Genomic DNA, 12,047 nt, shown 5'->3' with positions numbered 1-12,047 from the left:
ACTTTTAATCACAAGGAAGGAATGATCAATACCTTGGGGTTTCTATTTCATTTCCCCAGGGGAGAGATTTATTATGTAACCAATTTACATGCCCAGATTGCTTTGTGACAAAACTCACACTGGGACATTTAGTTGTACGGTACGGTAGCACGTTCATCAATAATGGCAAACATAATTCCATTGATTCTAGAATATATATATATATATATATATATATATATATATAATATATATATATATATATATATATATATATATATATATATATATATATATATATATTTTTTTTTTTTTTTTTTTTTTTTTTTTAGGCCTCTGTGCTCTTGGTGTGAGGCTAACTCAGGTTTCACACTGGTAGATAGTTAAAGGAACAACAAATAATAATGAGTAGAAGAGGGGGCCCTCAAAGAGATGCCTACACCAACGCCCTAGTGGGCAAAGCCTGCAAGTGTTGCTGTCCAGGCTACAAAAACTCCTGCCATGAATGGAACACAGATGCTCCTCTGCCTACTCATGTCCTTTCAAAGTTGGAATCGCTGTCAGTGACAGCACTGCACACTTGAGCCATTAACCACTGGGACGTGTGCGTTTATAAACCATAACCGGCACCACCTGATATTCACCACATCTTCTTGTATACTTGTACTTCTACAGCTGTGACTGGTCCCTTATATCGTCCACAAGTATTACTTTTCTATTAGGATTCTGGAGGACTGCCAGCGCGAGTGTAGAATGAATAGTGGGGCGGCTTTGGCTCAGGGGTAGAGCGGGGCGTCCAATGATCAAAGGGTTGGTGATTCGAATCCCGCTCAAGCCCATGTCCATCCCACTGCCGTTGTGTCCTTGGGCAAGACACTTAACCTTCTTGCCTCGTATGAATGTGTATGCATGTGAATGAATGTTGGTGGTGGTCGGAGGGGCCGTAGGCGATGATTATTCGCCACGCTTCCGTGAGTCTGCCTCAGGGCAGCTCTGGCTGCAATTGTAGCTTACCACCACCGGTATGACTGTGTATGAACGAATAATGGACTCTGTGAAGCGCTCTGGGTGTCATGAAGAGCGCTATATAAATCCAAGTCATTATTATTATTATTATTATTATTATTATTATTTTATTATTATTATTATTATTATTATATTATTATTATTATTATTATTATTATTATTATTATTATTATTATTATTTTTATTATTATTATTATTATTATATTATTATTATTATTATTATTATTATTATTATTATTATTATTATTATTATTATTATAGTGTAGTGAGAAAGTGTTGTGTTGGCCAGACCAGCTCTCTGGTTTTTCGCCAACTAACAAACATTGGAAATACTTCACCTGTAAATACAACAAAAGTATTGTTTTAATGCATAGATCACTAGGGGACCCATTCGGAGTTGAGGGCTTGATCACGGTGCGTAAATCTTCAGACTTAATACAAAAGATAAGTGGGAGAACATTGTATTGTTTGTATTCAGACCTTTGCTAAACAGGTGCGTGTAGTTGGGGCGTGGCACCAGAGATATTTAAATAGCTTGTCTTCTATCACCCAGAGTCCCAGACCATTGGTTGCCAGGTTTGTTTCTTGGGGAAGTTTTGGGAATACATTTAGCTGACGCTTTTATCCAATGATGCCAATACCCACTGGCACCATGTGTGCGGGTATAATAGAGTATGTTCTGAATATTTAGTGCTTTTTACCGTTACTCTGTGGATGTCATTTGTTGTCGCCCGACGGCCCTATCCTCGCGACAAACCTCGCGACAAAGAGAGCTGCGCTATTGGTCGAGCGCAGATACGTAACGAACTCGCACCAATTACGTCAAATAAAACTACGCGTTGACCAAGTATCCGCTCGCGAGGAAAGATCTAGTCCCGACTTTTTTAAATTATGATTGCGCAAAACGGGCAGGATTGTAAATGGAGAACTCTTTATTCCTAAATCTACACCAATATATCTTTCACCCAGAGTGAAAATTGTAGTAGTACTCCGAGGTGGGAACGGGATGAAACGATACAGCTTCACCTTACGGCCTAAAAGGTATCTCGATACCCAGCTGTTAAAAAAGGGTTCAATACTCTTTGTTATTAGTATCAGTATATTAGTATCAATACTTTTAGAATAGCCTGATGCTGTATGTTCTATGAGTTGAGTGGATGCATGACCAGAGCACTAGCTTTAATAATACAATAATAATAATAAAATAATAATAAATATTGATTTGTAGGGCGCTTTATAGTTGTGGAGCAAATCCCAAAGCACTACATTGTAAAAGAACATAAAAGCTGTCCAGGTAAAAAAAGGTAAAAAAAGATTTTTTTTTATTTTTTTTACAAGCGATTATGTTCTGTCACTGCATCGATGCTGAATCGCCAACGTCCGCATCGCGATGCATCTTAGAATCGAGAACTGTCCGCACCCTATAGACTGAGGAGTGGGTTTCAACATGTTTCTGAGCTGGTATAGACTGAGGAGTGGGTTTCAACATGTTTCTGAGCTGGATAGACCGAGGAGTGGGTTTCAACATGTTTCTGAGCTGGTATAGACTGAGGAGTGGGTTTCAACATGTTCTGAGCTGGTATAGACTGAGGAGTGGGTTTCAACATGTTTCTGAGCTGGTATAGACCGAGGAGTGGGTTTCAACATGTTTCTGAGCTGGTATAGACAGAGGAGTGGGTTTCAACATGTTTCTGAGCTGGTATAGACTGAGGAGTGGGTTTCAACATGTTTCTGAGCTGGTATAGACTGAGGAGTGGGTTTCAACATGTTTCTGAGCTGGTATAGACCGAGGAGTGGGTTTCAACATGTTTCTGAGCTGGTATAGACTGAGGAGTGGGTTTCAACATGTTTCTGAGCTGGTATAGACCGAGGAGTGGGTTTCAACATGTTTCTGAGCTGGTATAGACCGAGGAGTGGGTTTCAGCATGTTTCTGAGCTGGTATAGACTGAGGAGTGGGTTTCAACATGTTTTTGAGCTGGTATAGACTGAGGAGTGGGTTTCAGCATGTTTCTGAGCTGGTATAGACCGAGGAGTGGGTTTCAACATGTTTCTGAGCTGGTATAGACCGAGGAGTGGGTTTCAGCATGTTTCTGAGCTGGTATAGACTGAGGAGTGGGTTTCAACAAACATGTTTCTGAGCTGGTATAGACTGAGGAGTGGGTTTCAACATGTTTCTGAGCTGGTATAGACTGAGGAGTGGGTTTCAACATGTTTCTGAGCTGGTATAGACTGAGGAGTGGGTTTCAACATGTTTCTGAGCTGGTATAGACTGAGGAGTGGGTTTCAACATGTTTCTGAGCTGGTATAGACTGAGGAGTGGGTTTCAACCTGTTTCTGAGCTGGTATAGACTGAGGCGTGGCCCTGTTTACTTTGTATTGTGGCTAACTAGCCGGGGCTGTGTATGAAGAACAGCATTGATTGTGCTGAGAAAGGACTATATCGATCAACAACATCATTGGTCAGTAGAAAATAGGGCTAGGGGTCCTAAATTCGGCACGGTGGTGTAGTGGTTAACACTGTCGCCTCACAGCTAGAAGGTCCAGGGTTCGATTCCCGCTTGGGGACCAGGTTTCCGCGTTGCCAGGTACCCAAGTGGGGTATCTCCCAGGCCTTTATGTGTGGAGTTTGCATGTTCTCCCCGTGCTCGCAAGGGTTTCCCCCCGATAAGAGAAACCAAATGGAAAAACATGCACAACAGATCGCTAACGCTGTCACGTCCCTGACGAAGATGGACAGGAGCACTTGGATTGGTTCCCGGGGCGCGGCCTCACGCCAACGCCCCTATCTGCTCCCTTGGGGGGGAAGGACGACGGGATGGGTCAAGTGCAGAGACTCAATCGCATCGGCGACCCAACTAATTGCATGTGTGTGTGTGTTCCTGTGTGTGTGTGCGTGCAGCCCATCGCTTGTGTGTGTCTGCCTGCATGCCGAATAAAGACTTCTCCAAAGTCCAGTTATTATTATTATTATTATTATTAATTCAGAATTGACCCTTTAACCCGTGGCTAAGCAAATCAGGGCTAAGAATATGAAGTGAGCAAGAAGGACTTTTGGTCTCTATACCAACCTCACCCTCAGTATGTATGCTGTCGGGAGGTTAGCCTAGACAGGTAGTAACTGAAAGGGTGCCAAAGGTTGTCAGACGGGGTCGTCGAGCTGTGAGCTTGCGGCTGGAGATTAGATTACATTCGATTAGATTAAAATGTATTGTCATCATATTGCACAGTGCAAATGTGACAGTAAAGTGCAATAGCAATATACAATGTACAAGTGATTAAACAGTATATATATAAATGAGTACAACTGAGTAATGATGCTAATCAGATGTAGGTACAGTGTTATAGTATTATTATGTACAGTGATACAGGTACAAAGACACTGGTAGTAAGTCATACTGTCCAGCGTTATAACTAGTAAGAGTAGGTAAGGGATATATACAGATATAGATATATAGTATATACAGGCATGTAGAAAGGATTATATGCAGGTATATTATATATATATGCGGTATATACAGATGTGGATAAGTATATATAGGGTATATATATATATATATATATTAGGGATGCTCGATATTGGCTTTTTTACCCATACCGATATGCCGATATTGTCCAACTCTTAATTTTCGATACCGATATCAACCGATACCGATATATGCAGGGTTTCCCCCCCCCCCCAAAAAACTGAATAATTTCAGGTAATTAACATTACATAATGTCTTGTTGTGGAATTAACATAACATTATGCATACTTTTGACATAAATAAAATCAGAATTTGTTCTTACTTGCTTGCCTGGGTAAATAAAGGTTATAGAAATGTAAAAAATAAAATAAAATAAAAAATAAAAATTTGAAAACCGATACCGATATTTTCCGATATCACATTTTAATGCCAATATCGGCCGATAATATCGGACATCCCTAATATATATATATATATATGCGGTATATACAGGATTATTGTACACGCCATCATACAGATCCACTGTGCCCATCATCACTGCTGAAGTGCCCTTGAGCAAGCCACTGAACTCCAAACTGCTCCAGAGGGGGGTAGGCGGCGTGTTCCAAGGGGCGCGCGAGTGAAACAACTAATCCCCACACCAATCCCCCTCTTCCGTCCCCCACACAGACAGTGCGAGAGGAACCCCTGCCCCATGGACAGCCGCTCCTGCCACCTGGCGCCCAAGACCGTGTCCTTCCACTACCTGTCCCTGCCCTCCGGCCTGCAGACGCCTGCCACGCTGTTCCGCATGGCCACGGCCGCCGCGCCCGGCCGCTCGGGGCCCGACAGCCTGCGCTTCGGCATCGTCGGCGGGAACTCCCGCGGCATGTTCGTCATGCAGCGCTCCGACCGGCAGACGGGCGAGCTCATCCTGGTGCAGCCGCTGCGCGGGCCGCAGGACATCCACGTGGACGTGGACATGTCCGAGTACAGCGACCGCGCCTTCCAGGCCAAGCATGTGGCCAAGGTGCACATCCTGGTGTCGCCCTACGGCTTCTGAGGACATCCCTCCCTCCCTCCCTCCCTCCCTCCCTCCCTCCCTCCCTCCCTCCCTCCCTCCCTCCCTCCCTCCCTCCCTCCCGCGTCTATGCTTTTAGTACCAAACGGTTCGTGTTTTTCCGCGTTCCCGTTTTTTGCGCTCTGATTGGCCACGCACGTTTCTGGTCATGTGACATGCGCGCCCAATCGTGTGACGGCAAGTACTTTGGACGGTTAAGCTTATAGGCACTCTTTCGAAGTTGGTTAAGGTTAGAGTGTGGATCGTAGGCGTTAGGTAGTTTTGCGCTCTGATTGGCCGCCACGCACTGACGTTTCTGGTCATGTGACATGTGCGCCCCCAATCGCGTGACGGCGCGCCCATTTCCGCCTCGACCGGCAGCAAACTACCTAACGCCTCTACGATCCACACTCTCTAACCTTAACCAACTTCGAAAGAGTGCCTATAAGCTTAACCGGCGAAAGAACTTGCCGTCACACGATATCGCCCCCTGCTCTAAGACAAACTCTAACCTTAACCAACTTCGAAAGAGCACCTAAGCTTAACCGTCCAAAGAACTTGCCGTCACACGATTGGGCGCACATGTCCACATGACCAGAAACGTCAGTGGCCAATCGGAGCGCAAAACGGGAACGCGGAAACACGAACCGTTTGGTAAAAGCAATCAGGCCTCCCTCCCTGCCTCCCTCCCTCCCTCCCTCCCTCCCTGCCTCCCTCCCTCCCTCCCTCCCTCCCTCCCTCCCTCCCTCCCTCCCCGCGGAGGGGTGTGTGGGGGAAGGGGGGGGGGGGGGGGGGGGCGTAAAGAGAGAAGGGCAGAAGAGGAATAGAGTGTATAACAGGCACTGAGTTTATTGATACTGTAACATCACCCCCACCCCTCCCACACCCCCCCTCCCCATCACAAATCCGTCTGTCTGGTGGGCGGGCAGGCAGGCTGCTGGCCTGCTGCTTCGACTTCAGCGGCCAAACAATACTGAGGTCTGAGAATCGTGAGTGAGAGAGAGGGAAAACGTATGACTGTAACAGTTATATTATGAACAGAAGGATCAAGATATCATAGTAATATACGAGGCCGGCGCTCACACATGGTTGCTGACGCTGGCGTGGTACACGGCTTGACCGAGAGAACGAGCGAGTAACAGAGCGAGCGAACGAACGAGCGTTGTTGCTAGCGAAGCGAAAAGCAAAATGGCGGGATTGACAGCTTACTGTTTTTTCGCTGTCGCTTGCCTATGTCTATTTTCGGTTTTTTTCGTCAGTTGTTCCATACAGGGAAGGGATCGATTTACATGTCATTTCAATCAATTCAGGAAGTGGATTTTCTTCAAAATAATTTTAATAGAATGTATTGTTTTTCCGTATAAAGCCTCTTTATATCCAGATTCTAACGGAATTATTGGGAATCAATGCTTTTCATTAGTAAAGGAAATGTAGCTTCCATTAAGAGTATTAATTTATTTAATTCAAAATCCAATTGATCCCCAACCCTCTTCCCCTGCATTCAAACTGAAGCAGTAACACGGTTGACAGCGAACCAGATAGCACCGTTTTTGAATGAGAGACAACGGTAAAAAATGACAAACATCGGCAGAAATGCCAGAATGCCCAGCCGGGTAAAAGTTGAACTAAACTTTTTCCCATATTCTTAAACCAGATGTTGAGCCTGTCTCCTTTTTCTCCTGAACTAGAGTGTTTGCTGACATAATGTCATTTGCAGGATGTTTTTTTTTATGATCATCCTCACTAACGACGCCTTCCCAAATAGGACTGTGAATTCCCCATCTTTCAATTTAGAAATTGGAAAATACAACGCAAACTAGGCTCAACAGAATCCCCCCCCCCCCACCCGCCTGAACGAGACCGCCCCGGGTGGTGTTTGAACATAGCTTTACAGTAGGTTGTCTGTGTAGCTCAGGGGAGGAGACGATGCACTGCCCTGTAGCTTCCTCCGGTGAGAGGCATGGATCCCTGGGAGACGTTATCGCCCCCCCATGGCTCTAATTTATTGGAAATATTGTTGCTGGTTTTTACATTGTAATATATGCAGTGTGTTTTATCTTCCATCATATACTGTATATCTGTTGTTGTCATTGTTGTTGTTCTTGTTGCTGTTGTTGTTTGTTTTTTTACTGGCTTGCTTTGTTAAAAAATAACTTTGGAAGCCTCCAGAACGATATAAGTCAATATTTAGCATTTTTGGATGACTAAATCCCATTATCTAAAGACTAGACATGATCTCAAGACTGTTCCGTGCATGAGGCACTGGAGGCTGTGTACTGGGGCTGTTCGATTGCTTTCGGTCCAATATTGAGATCGCGATTATTTAACATGATTACTCATTGACGCATTTATTGAACTTAAAAAATAAACGAAAAAACAAAACTATAGAAATAAACGTAAATAATAAACAATTGTATTAATCGCCCAGCCCTACTGTGTACCTTCAAGAGATGTATGAAGAAGAGGTGAGGAGTCATGTGGATTGACTATATAATGTAAGCATGTTGTACAGCATGTTGGCTATACAAAAAAAAGTCTAAATTGACTTAGGTGGTTCTCGGTTGACAGGCTTCAGTTTATATAACTAAGGGAGATTTTTTTTTACAATAGATGCAGTACTGTACTGGGTCATATTTCTTTACTTTCATTACTCATTCCATATGTTATCGAGATATTGTGCTATTACACTGTAATCAATGGTGATTTGGCGAGGGTTGCCAATGCACTGTACAATATTATCTGGCATTTTGATTAGTCGCTACACAACTGTTTCTCCTTAACCGAAATAAAGTCAGTCTTACATTTTAACGTTTGTTAGATCTGTCTTGCTTGATGTTAAAGAGGGCCATAAAATACATTAAATGCATGTAGCTGATTTAATCTTGCATTCATCTAAAAGCTATGGATTTTAATGATTGGAAAAATCAATGCACAACCCCAATCCAACATTGTAAACAAACGCTAGCCGCTGAGATACCGTGCATGTCAAAGGCACGTCCACACAAATGGCAAAAGGCTGGTGAGGAAAGATGCTTGTTTTATAAACCTTTGTAAAAATGGACATTTTACAGTTAAACAATACAAAGTCAAAGCTGCTGGTTATGGTCGTCTGTCTCAGAAACTAAAGGAATTTTAGACCTCCCCCCCCCCCCCCCCCCTCCCATTTGGACAGGAACAACAACCAGCAGGATATTGAAAATATACCTCAACGTGTTTTTCAATTATCCATTTGTCAGAGAGCAAGAGAGAAGAGGGGGGTAATGTTCACCACATGTGCTCTGTCTTTACATGGTTCTCTCTGCGCTCCTGATCCTCTCCTATCTCCATCCCGGGGTTTAGACTGTAATAATGCAGATCAAAAGAACTTCTAGGAAGGAACGTCGGCTGCTGGAGGAGAGTGAAACACATGCCACGATCCTACACACACACACGCACGCACGCACGCACACACAAGTTTGAAAATGACAATGTGCTCTAATGACAAGCACTAACTTCCCTCATGTCATCGTTGCCTGGTCCTCAGGTCTCCACAGCCTTGGTCTGAAGCTGCTCGCTCAGCAGGCTGCTTGATGCACACATGTTGTAGTCTAGAGGCTCAGAGACGGGGGGGGGTATTGTAGGGGACAGTTGGGAGAGTACTGGGCCACATAACGCAAGCCACTTGCCTGAGAAGAATGATGAAAAGACATTCCTGAGGATGAAAGGCCTAGAGGAAAAACCGGAGCACACAGCGCTGACGTACGTTATGCGGTTTTGCAACCATTTTGTGACAAGATCTCAGACATGGGGGCGGCTTACATTTGACATTTTATAGGCATTTAGCTGATGCTTCTATAGTGACTCACAATGAGTACGATGGTTGAATAAGCTTCAATTCATGTATCCTCAACATTGCAAGTGGACAAAAGGGAAAATAGAATTAACATTATTTCTATAATATATATCACTTTGGATTTGTGAACGTGAACAAGACTCTTATTAAAGGAACACTCCAACATTTTGAGAAATACACACATTTGCCATCTTCACCAGATTCAGACAAGAAGATTGGTATCAATTCCATCTCTGTGTGTCCAGTAGTATACCACAGAGAGAGGTCCAGGTGCATGCTAGCCTAGCTTAGCACAAGGACTGGAAGCAGTAGGGAGCAGCTAGCCTAGCTCTGTCAAAAGTGATCGAAAAACAACTTCTAACAACTCTGAAACCGATACACAGAGATGACATTGATATCTATCTGACTCTGGGGAAGAAGGCAAATAAGCTAATTTCCCAAAATGTTGGAGTGTTCCTTTAAGTTTAACATTTGAGAGTCTCTAGTTATTTCATCAAGAGACAAATCCTGGAGCGGATCCCTAGGCAGTGAATAATGGAACAACTAATAGGACACTATGACTGTATCCAAGGTGATTTTACTGGGATATGGGTACATTTCTAATAGGGGTGTAAAGGTACACATATCCGTACTGAACCGTACCGCTTCAGTGTGTACCGTACCGAACGGCTGTGTAGTGTACCGAACGAATACAACGGTATGTTAACCACTAACGACCGCCCACCGGGGGCTGTTTTTTTCACAATCTAATATAATTATTATAATTTTTTTATTTGTTTATAAGTCGATTATTAATTTCAATATAGAATATTCGTTGACAGCCCTACAAGTACAATTAGTTACTGCACACTACATCACCCCTGAGTGGAACATGGAAAGCCAAACTTTCCCCCCACTACCGAAAACCTGTACCGAACCTTGACTTCAAAACCGAGGTACGTACCGTACCGTGGTTTTTGTGTACCCTTACACCCCTAATTTCTAATGTCTATTTTTAAGTCAAACTAATTTGGGTGTAAAAATATTTTAGCACACAAAGTGAATCTAATTCACTGTCAATGATGGTGACAAGTGACAAGACCGTGACAAGTCTTGAGGCTCTGATTTCCAACTTAAGAGAGACAGTTTTAACTTTCACAGATCCTTGGAATAGCACAGTGTATATTCTGTTTAAGAGCAGATTTCCCCTTTAAATAAGCAGAATTCATAGACTTTCTGAATCCCAGTCTATCCCTCAGACATGGACGCTGGAGAAAGATTCCTAGTCACACCTGTGAAATTCATACACTCTTCCTTTCACGAAATAAGGAAAGAAAAACAATACCCTCCACATTCCAAATTCTCAAGATTCCAAAGGCACCGTTCAGCCATGTGCTACACACTATATCCCCCCTCTGAAACAACATCTCCCCTTCACTTTTTTGGACCCATTAAGAAATGTCCTATATAAAACCATAAGTCATGCACGAGTGAAACGGTAAGAATTTTCTTTTCTTTCCCATCTTATGAGTCTAGGAAAACAGAAATGACTTTCTGTCAGTGGCTTAGTTCAGAATTAGACGTAGCAGGGGCATTCTTTTTTTATTCTAGTTTTATTATGCAGGAAAAGGGGAGAGGTCGCTCATGGATCGTTTTTCATGTGGGGATAAATGTTTGGAAAGAATCCCAAAAGTGTGTGGTGTGTGTGTGTGTGTGTGTGTGAGTAAGAGAGGAGAGGAGAATGAAGATCTGTGTGCTTGGTGTCTTTGATTCTTACAGTAGGCTACAGTCTGGCAGAACCCCCCACCACCTCCCAAATAATAAAACCTCATGGTTGAAACACATTCCTGTGACCACTCATGAAACAACTCCACTAAGAAGCTAAGAACCCAGGCGTTACGTGAGGGATCAAGAGGGACCTTAAAAACAAGAGGCCTACTGTTCATCTGGAAGACCATCACTGCCAAACAACTCAAGTATATAGTCTTAAAATTCATATTTGATCACAGGCGTGATAGTTTGACCGGTCGTGATCTGTGGACGCGCTCATTGTCGAGGAACTCACCTGCTTCTGTGTAATCTTAATGTTAATAACTTTGATTAACAACAGTAAACAGTGTAATCAACCTAATTTAGCAGAAAACTAAGTATACTTTCTTATAGTATATGCCCAGAAAACTACTGTGAATGTTTTATTATCTATCCACTGGCCACGGCGTCCAAGCAACAAGCAAATGTCCTAACCCAACCCCCTCCAATGTACAGTAAATGACCAAGTATGGTTTTGTCAATATTCCAATGTACAGTTTTGCTTGTACAGTTTACAGTGTCCCCCCCCCCCCCCCCCAACCACCTCCAATGTACAGTACCCCCCCCCCTCCAATGTACAGTTTCTACGTCAAATGTATATACTCTCTTTTCTGGACTCTTTTTGTATCACAAACAGTACTGTATTTGCAAATCTGGTATGTCATAAATGTATAGATGTAGCAGTACTGTCTATCTGTATGTCATGTATGTCATATATGTTATGATGAATTGAAAATGGGGGACCCTGATGTAAACAAGACGAAAGTCTTTCTCTGGTCTGCATCCCCTTAACAATTGTATGTATTGAGCTGTACTGTACTGTACCCATTCTGCAATCTGTTAATAAAGTTTTCAATCAATCAATCAGCCCAAAAAGGTATACAAATCAAAGTTTTCCTGACATTGGTCTTTAGACCC

General features: G+C 43.2%; 1 protein-coding gene across 1 annotated transcript in view; it reads left to right on the top strand.

Moving 5' to 3' along the window:
• fbln7 (fibulin 7) overlaps positions 1 to 5,562 on the top strand; it is a 43,146-nt gene extending 37,584 nt beyond the window's left edge. Inside the window, 1 exon segment of the mRNA XM_084321172.1 lies at positions 5,140 to 5,562. Within this exon segment, the coding sequence (XP_084177298.1) occupies positions 5,140 to 5,512 (373 nt within the window). The 3' untranslated portion in view covers positions 5,513 to 5,562.
• The last annotated feature ends 6,485 nt before the right edge of the window (positions 5,563 to 12,047 follow it).

Source organism: Notolepis coatsorum, assembly GCF_963971535.1.
Source record: "Notolepis coatsorum genome assembly, chromosome: 9".
In the NCBI taxonomy this organism is placed as follows: domain Eukaryota; kingdom Metazoa; phylum Chordata; class Actinopteri; order Aulopiformes; family Paralepididae; genus Notolepis; species Notolepis coatsorum.
This window is presented reverse-complemented; position numbering and strand designations above follow the sequence as displayed.